Source organism: Nuphar pumila, chromosome 5, assembly GCF_984573655.1.
Source record: "Nuphar pumila chromosome 5, dmNupPumi1.hap1.1, whole genome shotgun sequence".
Classification (NCBI taxonomy): Eukaryota; Viridiplantae; Streptophyta; class Magnoliopsida; order Nymphaeales; family Nymphaeaceae; genus Nuphar; species Nuphar pumila.
Genome location: NC_143253.1, coordinates 35075659 through 35087968, shown reverse-complemented (window position 1 = coordinate 35087968; position 12310 = coordinate 35075659). Strand labels below are relative to the sequence as shown.

The following is a 12310-nucleotide window of genomic DNA, read 5'->3' as shown; positions in this document are numbered from 1 at the left end:
ATATCTAAAGCTTCCAGACTCCAAATCCATAAAATGGATTGGATTCCTGAACAAATCTAATTTTTGCTGTGAAATTTGTGTTCATTTTCAATCTGTTTTACTATACTGAATCTGTTAAATACCGGAAGTCGTCAGAAAATTTGACAGCAATTTTCAGAGTTTTGAAGTTGTTCATTTGTTAATAAATTGAGTTTTACACTGAATTTTACAATTTTGTATATTGGATTCTCTCCATTTACATGTTGAGAATATATATAAAAATTTTGAGAATGATTTGAATCCAATTGACATATGATTTGGTCAAATTATAGAAACCTGTTCTGATAGGGAATTTTGTAATAATCAGTGACAGAATTGTAATTTCGCATGTTAATTCAAATTAGTGAGAATTTCGTATTTTTGTGTTTTTTTTATTGTTTTTGCAGGGAGGCGCTATTTGTTGATTCCACAACGTTGAAATGAAGTGGATTTGAATCTAAAGTGAAGAGGCAAAAAAGTTTCATTTTCAAATTTTTTAACATTTTCCTTTTTCAAAATTTCCTTTTTAAGGCAATAAACAATTGGCATTTGTGGAATACGAAGTTTTATCAACTCGATCCTCGAGTTCGATCCCGGCTCTCACTACTTGTGAGAGTTGGATTTTTAAAATTTGGTGACCAACTTTCATAAATACTTTTCATCAAAATATCCTTTTAAAAATACATTGACAAAGTGTACATCAGTATCCTAAAACAAGATCTAAAGGTATACGAATTGTCCTTTGGAGATCTCATGTGGAAGGAAACTGGGTTTTCCTACCATGATAAGAATGTTAAGATCAGAAACACCAAGAAACCAATAAGATCAGAAAGACCATGAAATTGATGCCTGTTGAGAGAAGGAACTCAAACCCAACAATGAAAATTAATAAGCACAAAGGCTCAACAAACTTATGAATCAGTTACAACTTAAACTTCAAACACAACCTATATGCTCAAATAACCCAATTTTAATTGAACTTCAGTGTTCGTTCAAAATCGTGCATAAGAATTTCATATTTGAGCTCAAAGTTATAATATATTCAGCATTTGTGCAAACTTCAAAATTAAATTTTGAGCTCTACAATGGCATTAGCATATGATTCTCTTGCAAATCATGCCTTGATTTAATTGTGGTGTTAGTTTTTATGATAAATAATAGAATTGTAGATTGTTAATTTGATTTATTGCATGCATGCATGATGAATTGATTTGATGATATTATGATAATTGCTTTTTATTTCATTAGTGTTACTGTTAACTGTTAAAAATTATATATATATAGAGAGAGAGAGAGAGATCCTCCTGCACCCCCGCACCCAAGTTTTTTTAAAGTGCCGCATCGCCGCACCCGCACCTATGTGACATAGCCTTTTACAATTATTTTTCTTTACTTAACATTTACTTTGATTGTTTCCTTTTCGTTTTAACTTCTTTTCCTCCCATCCTCATTCATATGCTTTTGGCTCTTTTTCATTGGAATCATTTGCATCCTTGCAAGTGCTTTTTGGTTTGGGTGCATCTAAGATGCGGAAGTTTTTTATACTTTGCAAACAACCACCCACCCTTCTTTTAATGAGGAGTTTTCCTCTTTATAAAAGACTCCCACTCGTCCCACTCCATAATCAGACGAGTGAAATCCCACACTGGAAGCCCTTTTTACTTATCCCAACTTGGAGGTTCAGACCTGCTCCCTGCTTTACTTCTGCAAAAGAACCTGTGGAAAACCATGGAGCTTTCTCTTCTCCAAGTTGCTCCTACACCTAATAGAGGAGGGCTTGTTCTGCAACTTCAAGCTTGGATATTTAGAAGTCTGTTAAGGGACCAGGATTTGCTGGTGAGAGATGAGAAACGGGTCCGAAAAAACGGATGCAAATGCCTTTTGAATGGTCCGTTTAGGCAGTTCCGGATCTTATGTTGAAAGGCCTTTGATCTGGTCCAATCTTTCAGTTTTGAATCCATTAGATCTTGAATATCAAACCTTATGTCAAAAGGATTTTGGTCAGATCTGATGCAGTTTGGTTTTATATCTTTGGATCTCGGATATCAAATATTATATTGAAAGACCTTTGATCTGGTCTCATTTGGTTTTGGATCTCGGATATCAGATTTTATTTTGAAAAGCCTCTGATATGAGATCTTGTATCAAAAGACATTTAATCCGATTTGACAAAATTGGTTTTGGATCCTTTGGATCTCGGATAGTAGATCTCACACTGAAAGGTCTTTGATCCAATCCAAACTATTTGGATCTGAATTTTAGATATTAAACCCTGCACTGAAAGGTCTCTGATCCAATTAAATCATTTTTGGTTCACGAGCTGCTCATGGCTCAGCTCACCAGCTACATGAACGAGTTCATGGCGAGCCGAACCGTTTTTCAGCCCTAATTGGGAGTTGTGTAGCCTCATTTTCTCTTCTTTCGTTCTCCTCTTCATTTGTATATGTGCTACGGTTTTCTCCATTAAAGAAACCAAAATCTATCACCAAGAAACCTAATGCACCTAATAAGTTGTTGATAAGGCCGTCGACCAATGCCTTAGAGAATGACCTTGTTAGAACCAGGTCAGATTTTCATAAACCTCAATCTTGTTTGGACCCGGTTTTGTTCATGAAGTATATCTAACATCCAATTTGGTTACGATATAACAGTCTAAGGGGATAGTGGGGATGGGATTAGTGAATATTTCTCAAATAGGCTGCATATTCAGCCCTCAATTCTGATTCAGATACCAAGTGTTTAGGCCGATCTCCATCCACGTTTGGACCAGGATAATACATGGTTTTGCTGGATTAGGATCAGCTCTGATCCAGCCAAAAAATTGAGTCACTTGCAAGGCTCTGCTTCTTCATGGTTGCTTTCAAGTCATTTTATAATAGGTTTCTCAAAAAGGTATAGCAAATGTTCTGTTAGCTGTCCAGTTTTTGGCACACTTATTTAAGCCATTAAAAAAATGTATGCAAATTAAAAGAAGTCACACATACAAAGAGAAGTGTGGTGCCAGAATGTTTCCAACTCAAACCCAAGATGAAAGGAAGAAAGAGATAGCAGGGTGAAGAAGAGAGAGAACTACAGTTTCTTTCAAGTCATAAGTGTTAAAATGTAAAACTGTACATATATGTATATATAATAATATTATATTATTATATATATATATAAATACATTTTTAATTTCTTTCTTTTCTGTATTTTTTTTCCTTTATTTTTATTTTTTTGTCTTTATGTCATCTAGTTCAGTTTGAACTAGAATGACTGTTGCTAGTCAAGTCCTGTCCAGACTTGACTAGCAATAGAGTTGTTGGACTGACACAGTCCAACAGCTCTTAATAGAGCTGTTGGACTGACACATTCCAACAGCTCTAAATAGAGCTGTTGGACTGTACCCAACAGCTCTATTGAGTCCTCTTTCAGCTGTGTATATAAAGGGGTGCAGCCCCTCTTGTATTTTACCCCAATGCTTCTTAAGCAATTGGTTTTTCATATCAATAAAGAATACATTTTTATTTTTATTTTGTTTCCAGTTATACCCTTTTTAAGGGTTGTGCTTTACTGTCATTCTTGACACTTGCTCTTGTTAATCAAAGCACGTGTTTCGAAGATCCCCATTTCATTTCATGGTATCAGAGCCGCGGAAGTACTAAATCTTGAGGAAAAGCTGCCTCGGTTTCCGTGCCCGTTTGCAAAAGTGTTCGCCACTTGAAGAGAAGTGTTTTATCACTTCATTGGAGAAGATTTCACATCTTGTTGTATTGTTTTTTTTTTCTTTCTTTCTCATTTTCCTTCTTGTTTCTCTTCTATCCCTATTCTTTCTCTCCTTGTAATCGATGGATGACAATGATAAAGTCACCATCATGCCTATGAAACTAAGCGATACGAACTATGTAACATGGGCTTCAATCATGAAGCACCATATATAGGGAAAAGGCTTATGGGGGATTGTGGATGGTTCCGATTCGGAACCTAAGCTATCTCTTACTAAAAAGGAGGGAGATAAAGAGGTCCCTCTATCGGAAGAAGAGAAAATCAAGGCTATTGCCTCATACGAGAAGAAATGGAAAGAATGGAGAATATCTCATGCGAAGATAATGTCATGGCTTATCAATAGCGTTGACATTAAAAAATGCTCAAGTCTTGCCAAATTTGATCATGCCGATAAGGCATGGGAATACCTTAAGAATATGTATTCCCTTAAAGATATTGCACACGTGTGCAACCTCCAAGAAAAAGTTCGAATGATGACACAAGGAGACAAAACTATTCGTGAATATTACAATGGGTTGTCCGAACTTTGGGAAGAACTTTCCCTTTTAGAACCAAAGTGGCATTGTGCCGAAGACATCGAGCTTCGTCAGAAACAACTCGATGCTGAACATTTTTACCAGTTTATCACTGGATTAAGGCCGGAATTTGAAACCACTAAATCGGCCCTACTTCACCGGGGAAAAATTCCTTCTATTGTTGAAACTATTGAAGAGTTAACAATGGAAGAAAATCGTCTCCGGAAAGGTTCTTTAAAAATTGAAGATGATTCCGTTTTAGCCGTGTCTAGACCAGGGAATCATGTTCGATCATATAGGCCTCCTCACTTTAACCGACAAAATGGTGACTATGATAAGAAGAAAGTTATTTGTCATCACTGTCATGAACCGGGACACTACAGGCCACAATGTCCCAAACTTAAGGAGCTGAGAGAAAAAAGAGCTGCAATTGCTGGATCGGAGCCTAAAGATCAGGATGCACCAGTTTCCCTGGCCCAACTAATGGAGATTCTTCAGCCTCTCATCAAAGGTGCCTCTTCTTCATCTGAAGCTTCAACCGGCGCAGCAGCCTCATCTTTTTCTGATTTAGGTAAAATTTCTTGGCTTCTTGACTCTGGTGCATCTTTTCATATGACCCCAAATAATCAAAGTCTATCCAAATGTGTTAAAAATAAAACAAGTGTGTCAAAGGTCTTTACTGCTGATGGGACTTCTCTTGAAATAGAAGGAATAGGAAATTTTGAAAAAATTTATAAAACAAAAAATTTTTTTATTCCAGAAATTAGACATGTTCCCAAATTAAATTTAAATCTTTTATCTGTATCTCAAATTTCTGATTATGGGTGTAATATTTCTTTTTCTTCTCATGGTTGTTGGGTACAGGATCGCCAGTCAGGCAAGCTGATTGGGGAAGGCCATAGAGAAGGAGGACTCTATTACATGGATTTTTTGGAAATGCCGAAGAAAGCTTTTTGTTATAATATTCAAAAAATAGAGTTGGAACTGTGGCATAAGAGACTTGGTCACCCACATATAGCCAAAATCCAACATTTTCCAAATCTAGGAAAATTTTGTAACTCTGAATCATTTGATTGTAAAGATTGTATTCTCGGCAAAATGAAAAGATTACCATTTCAGAACAGAACCTTTTTCTCTTCAAGACCACTTGAATTAATACACTCGGATGTTTGGGGTCCTGCACCAGTAATTTCTAAAGGAGGATTTGTTTACTATGTTATTTTTGTCGATGATTTCTCCCGACATACGTGGATGTACTTTCTCAAACATAAGTCTGAAGTATTTTCATACTTTCAAACTTTTCATAATATGGTTAAAAACAAGTTTCAAAATGATATTACTATTTTTCGCACAGATTCAGGGGGAGAGTTTTTATCCACAGATTTTCAAAATTATCTTAAATTGCATGGCATCACACATCAAAGATCTTGTCCTTATACACCTCAACAAAATGGACTGGCAGAACGAAAACATCGCCATATTATAGAAACCACTAGCACTTTATTAATAGCAAATCAAGTCCCTAAAGACTTTTGGGCAGAAGCTGCCTTAACCGCCACCTATCTCATTAATAGGATGCCATCTTCTTCGTTACAAAATATCACTCCCATTGAAAAACTAATGAACATTTCTCCAGACTACTCTAGATTAAGAATATTTGGGTGCAAATGTTTCATATTTACTGACAAAAATGATAAACTTTCCCCTCGTGCGATTCCCTGTGCCTTTTTAGGATATGCTGAAAACCAGAAAGGTTATAGATGTTTTGACTTCAAAAATAATAAACTATATGTGTCTAGAAATGTTTCCTTTCTTGAAAAGGAGAGCTTCTTTGATTTTAGAAAATTAAAAGACGTCACTGAGTACTCCTTTTTGCTAGATCTAACATCAACATCTGATGAATATGACCTTGATTGTAACTTTGATGATGATCAAAGAATTATTGATCTTAATGTTGAAAATGAAGAAGTTCATAGAGATACTAGTATTCAATATTCCAGGCGATAAGAGTCTAATACTCCATGTGCACTTGAGAAATATTCTAACATTCCAACTAGACAATCATCCCGAATCTCGAGGCCTCCAGAAAAGTTTGTATCATACGAGTCTTTCTCACCCACATATAGGGCAGTTATTGCATTAATTCACTCATATGAAGAACCATCCACATATTTTCAAGCAAAAAATGATATCAAATGGATAGAAGCCATGAAAGCTGAATTAGATGCACTTGAAAAGGCTTCTACATGGAATATTCAAGATCTTCCTCCAGGGAAGAAAACTATAGGATGTCGATGGGTTTATAAAATTAAAACCAAGAGTGATGGTACTCTTGAAAGATATAAAGCCTGTTTAGTAGCCAAAGGTTATGCCCAAGAATATGGGATTGATTATGAAGAAACCTTTGCTCCGGTGGCTCGTATGACTACTGTCCGAACCTTAATTGCCTTAGCTTCTATCAAAAAATGGTCTATTTTTCAAATGGATGTCAAAAATGCTTTTTTAAATGGAAAGCTAGTTGAAGAAGTATATATGGAACCCCCTCCTGGTCTAAGTATTCCTAAGGGTAAAGTCCTTCGCTTAGAAAAAGCTCTTTATGGACTTAAACAAGCACCAAAAGCTTGGTATGATAGGTTTAGTCGTGTTATGATTGATATTGGTTTTCAATTCTGTTTAACTGACACTGCTTTGTTTATTAAGAATTCTGATGCAGGGATCATTGTGCTTCTTCTCTATGTGGATGATATGATCATCACCGGAAGCGATAAACAGGGAGTTAAAACAATCAAAACACTTCTTAAATCTCATTTTGAAATGACTGATTTGGGCTTGTTGAGATATTTTTTAGGCATTGAAGTTGCTTATTCTCCTAGAGGATATTTATTATCTCAGACTAAATTTGCTTTTGATATTGTTTTCAGGTCTGGTATTACTGATGATAAGAAAGTTGACACTCCAGAAGTTGTTAATGTTAAAATGAAGATTGATGATGGAGAACTTCTTGCAGACCCTACTCCTTACAGACAGCTTGTCGGGGCACTTTCCTATCTATCCATTACCAGACCAGATATAGCACATGCTGTTCATACAGCAAGTCAATTTCAACATGCTCCTACTTCTGTTCATATGGGAACAGTCATGCGTATTATCAGATACATCAAGTCCTCTCTTTCACGAGGACTTTTCTTATCTTCCTCCTCTTCTCTTGATTTAATTGCATATACTGATGCTGATTGGGGAGGTGATCCCAATAACAGACACTCAACCACTGGCTTTTGTGTCTTTTTAGGGGAATCATTAATCTCGTGGAGGTGTAAAAAGCAGCAGAAGGTATCTCTCTCATCCACCGAAGCTGAATACAGAGCCATGGCAACCACGACCATGGAAGTAGTTTGGCTCCGACGACTGCTTGCTGACATGGGAGTTGAAGCAACAAAGGCTTCACAAATGTGTTGTGACAACAAAAGTGCGATCTACATTGCCAGTAACAGAACATTCCACGAACGCACCAAACACATCGAAATGGATTGTCACTACGTCAGAGAGGAATATCTATACGGGATAATTGATCTGCCATATGTCACTTCAGAATATCAGTTAGCAGACTTCTTTACAAAGCCTCTCGCTGCTCCCCGATTTCACTTTCTCTTAGACAAACTTTCGCTCATTGTACCGTAAGTTTGAGGGGGAGTGTTAAAATGTAAAACTGTACATATATGTATATATAATAATATTATATTATTATATATATATAAATACATTTTTAATTTCTTTCTTTTCTGTATTTTTTTTCCTTTATTTTTATTTTTTTGTCTTTATGTCATCTAGTTCAGTTTGAACTAGAATGACTGTTGCTAGTCAAGTCCTGTCCAGACTTGACTAGCAATAGAGTTGTTGGACTGACACAGTCCAACAGCTCTTAATAGAGCTGTTGGACTGACACATTCCAACAGCTCTAAATAGAGCTGTTGGACTGTACCCAACAGCTCTATTGAGTCCTCTTTCAGCTGTGTATATAAAGGGGTGCAGCCCCTCTTGTATTTTACCCCAATGCTTCTTAAGCAATTGGTTTTTCATATCAATAAAGAATACATTTTTATTTTTATTTTGTTTCCAGTTATACCCTTTTTAAGGGTTGTGCTTTACTGTCATTCTTGACACTTGCTCTTGTTAATCAAAGCACGTGTTTCGAAGATCCCCATTTCATTTCAATAAGTGCAAACCATGTTGAGAACAGCCACCAATTCCACATGACCCTATCTCATTATTTATGGTTGACCAATAAACCATGAAGTAACAAGTTTGCTGCATAGGGAATATGATGTCCTATCATTTCTGCACCCAAGGAAGCGAAAGGCCGCCAAGATGTATCACCAACAGAAACATGGCAGATCATTCTTTAGTGTTGTTCAGAATAGAGAAGAGCGATGATCCATGGGTAACTTAGATTGTTTGAAACTTTGAATATGTTGTATCTTTCATATCTTGGTGACATTTTCAACTGAGAAAGAAATAAGGGATTTCCAAAGAAGCCACTATCAAGGTTGGCAGAGAGCAATTTATCATGTCAAACAAGGAAGCATCTTTAGCTCCATAAACTGCTTTCATTAGCTTGATTCCTCATGCAGATGAGAAGTCAGATACCTTGCCCAATCTATCCATGAAAACATGAAACTGTGTTTGATCTAGATTTAACCCAAGATACGATAAGATAATTGAATTAGATATAATTATAAACTAAAGTTTAGAAACTTTTAGCTATATAAGGATTAGTTAGTAGAGTTATGGATTGTTTGTAGCTCTAATTTTGTTGTTCTTTCCTTTATTTTTCTGTTTTTTGAAGCTTTAATTTTGTTGTTCTGTCCTTTATTTTTCTGCTTTCATAGTCATTTGGTAAAAAAAATTAGTTACTCTGCAGTTCCTTTCTCACTAAGTTTGTCTTCTAGTATTCAATATGCATAGCCCAGGAGCAATCTTCCTGTTTGCATCAATTCCTCCATTTCCAAGATATAGGTATGTAAGAAATTGTTGATACTTGTGCATGAAGCAAGGCATCTTGATGGTAACACCATTATAGTTTAAGTTGAAATCAGGAAAATATCTGTTTATATATGTAATATGAAGGAGAACACAGTGCTGAAATATAATGATTGCTCAAGATTTCAGTTTTTACATGTCAATGGAATAGATCAATGCCACACAAGCATATTCTGACAGTCATACTCACCCACGAGCACTAACAACCTCAGCTTCACCGTCTGCTCCAAATGTTAAACGCCCTCCGGGACCCCTTACACGAACAAGCCTAGTTCGCTTGTACATCAATGCTGCCAACTCTGACTGCCATTCAATACAAAAACTAAAATTTGCAATAAGAACCAATAGATGACTATTAGGAACACCTGTACAAAATTAACTTGACTCTAATCATACAAGTCAAAATTGAAACTAAAAGAATATTAAGAAATATCATGCACAAGAACAAATAGCTGAGGAGGACTTAATGCACCTGAAGTTTTGCTTCTTTTGTCTGAGCATGAGCATTAAATATCTCTATTATAAGACCAACACGATCCAAAACCGGTCTTCCCCATGCTCGCTGCCATCCACATTTGCATAGTGTGGCAAATAAAAATATTTTAGCTTCGTCAAACTTCCCTTAAAATATATAGAATCAAAAATTTTGATTTAGCTGTTCCTTGACATTTTCACGAAGAAAAAGAAAACATCAAACAGGAGCACAGAACTTGCCTCCAAATTACGCTGTTGAACCCCAGAAAGAATTGAGTTGACAAAAATTGCATCTAAATCTTCCTGTCAGAATTATAAGTTAGAACATCAACAATAGCATGACTTATAACATCTTCATCTAATAGTTATGTAGACAGCAAACTTTAGCATTACACTGCAAGAGTATATCATGGAGAGCCGAACACCCGAAACCATTGTTTGGATGATTGTGAAGAACTTAATCAATAGCATGGGTCAAAAAACAGTCACAAATATCAGCATATTTTTTAAAACATCACAATTTTGTCATGAGATTTTCAACGGCCGACATAGTGCCGAGAAACATGATATTTTCAAGATGTCATTTGTTTTGAAAATATCACTTTTAATCGTGATATTATCATCATGAAAACAGCTTTTTGGTTTTTATATTATTTAGATTTTTATTTATATATGCTATATATTTTGTGCATCTTATACATGCCGACGTTTTCCTGATATTTTTCTAAGAAAAAAACAAATTCTTAAAATATACCGAGAACTTGCTGAGATTTTCCCAAGAACAAGATTTGTGACTATGGTCAAAAAATAACACAAAACAAGGCAAACAGAAAAAGAATAAGAAAACAAAAAAAGAACCGAATCAACATGACTACCAACCAAAAGAGGATAAGAATGTTGTTACTAATATTTTGAAGCATCAGATCCAAATGAAAACCAGTTAAGATTACAAGTTTTATTGCAGTACAAGCAAGGAATACATAAAACACATACATTATTTAACTAATAAACTGTTTTTGTTCACCACAAATGATAATAACAGATTATCAAAATTTAAAAGCATAGAACATGATGAGACTGAGACCACTTAGGTTAAATTGAAACACGGATACCTCACCGAGTATTTTGTACAATGGAAAGAAGAACACTAGAAAAACGCCACAAAACTAACATTTGCAAACATAACCACGACAGGAATGAAGAAAACGACTGCAAAGAGCACGACCATTTTCAATCAATGGATCAAATCGTCAATGTACGATCATAAGATAGTTATTAATACAGATAAAACAAACAGTATAACCATTTACCGCCTAACTACCTAAATAGAATGATAAACAAAAGCATTTCACGGAAAGGGGAAAAGATGGACTTCTTCTTTCTCTTTTTCACATTATGAAGTGACTAAATGAAGTTAATCGTCAACTGCACTATGGTGAACTAAACGATACGATGTTAATATGAGGCAAATCAATAAAAATTATTATCACAATTAGAAAAAAAAAAGAGAAGTAACTTGCCTCGGGATCCAAAGCATTGACGTGATATTTCACAGTTTCAACGGTGCCAGGTCCAAAATACGTATCTAAAATCACCACCAGCTTGTCACCCACAATTTGAAAAGATCATTCCCCACCTCCCCACCAAAAAAAACGAAAGAAATAAAGAAAGACAAACAATTGTGGGCAATATAGAACCTGCGTGTGCCTTGAGTGATCTAGCTGCAGGGTTCTGAACAACCAGATGTGGGGGCGCCTTATTCCCACCAAACCCATCAGAAAACGAATCATCTCTCTGCTCCTCGAGGGAATTGGCGAGGTTTAGAGCTTCATCAAGCTTGGCCTTCAAGAGGGTGTCCGGCCTAAGGCGAGGCTGAACCACAAAGAGATTCGGCGGCCTCGTTGGGTCCTTGTGGATAGAGTAACCTTCCTCATCTTTGAATTCATTGGGGGAGAAGTGCCAAACTTGGGAAGAATGGATGGTTTTGAGAAATGGGTCGTTGGAAAATCTGGAGTTTGCGACGTTTCTGATGAGCTTGGATATCGTTTGGAATGCAAAATCTGATCTGAACATTTGCCTTTTGTGTTGCTTCAATCGTCGCTCCCCTTCCTCTCTGTCGTGGCCCTATGCTTCTCTGGTAGAAAGAGATGGTGTTGAACAGCGCTCTCCAACGATGGCAATCTGTTCGTTGGAATGGTCGTGGAGGAGAGGGTTGTGTGTTATCCCCGGAACACAAATTCACGTGTTCTGGTTTGTACGGAAGAATAACTTACCCACGATAGTTCATATGCTCATGTTGCCGGCGATGACTTTATAATAAAATAACATATAAAAAAAGTAGGTATGCTTTTGACGGAAATATCCTGATGTAAGATGGATATGCCTTGGATGAAAATGTCCTCTCGCTTCTCATAAATATATTTGCACGTTCTGCCTTTGTTTTTAGCTTGTGTTACAACACATGACCGTCTTCTCGTTCTTGCCTTGTGATAGATAGAAAACAT

At 36.2% G+C, this 12310-nt stretch overlaps 1 protein-coding gene across 1 annotated transcript in view; it reads right to left on the bottom strand.

Moving 5' to 3' along the window:
* Positions 1-12091, bottom strand: part of LOC149837352 (GTP-binding protein, HflX) — a 51762-nt gene extending 39671 nt beyond the window's left edge. Inside the window, exons 1-5 of the mRNA XM_090005983.1 lie at positions 11504-12091; positions 11327-11391; positions 10043-10109; positions 9805-9890; positions 9523-9635 (exon numbers count right to left, since the gene is read on the bottom strand). Of these exons, the coding sequence (XP_089862109.1) occupies positions 9523-9635; positions 9805-9890; positions 10043-10109; positions 11327-11391; positions 11504-11879 (707 nt within the window). The 5' untranslated portion in view covers positions 11880-12091. The remainder of the gene's footprint in view (positions 1-9522; positions 9636-9804; positions 9891-10042; positions 10110-11326; positions 11392-11503) is intronic.
* Positions 12092-12310: the final 219 nt, after the last annotated feature.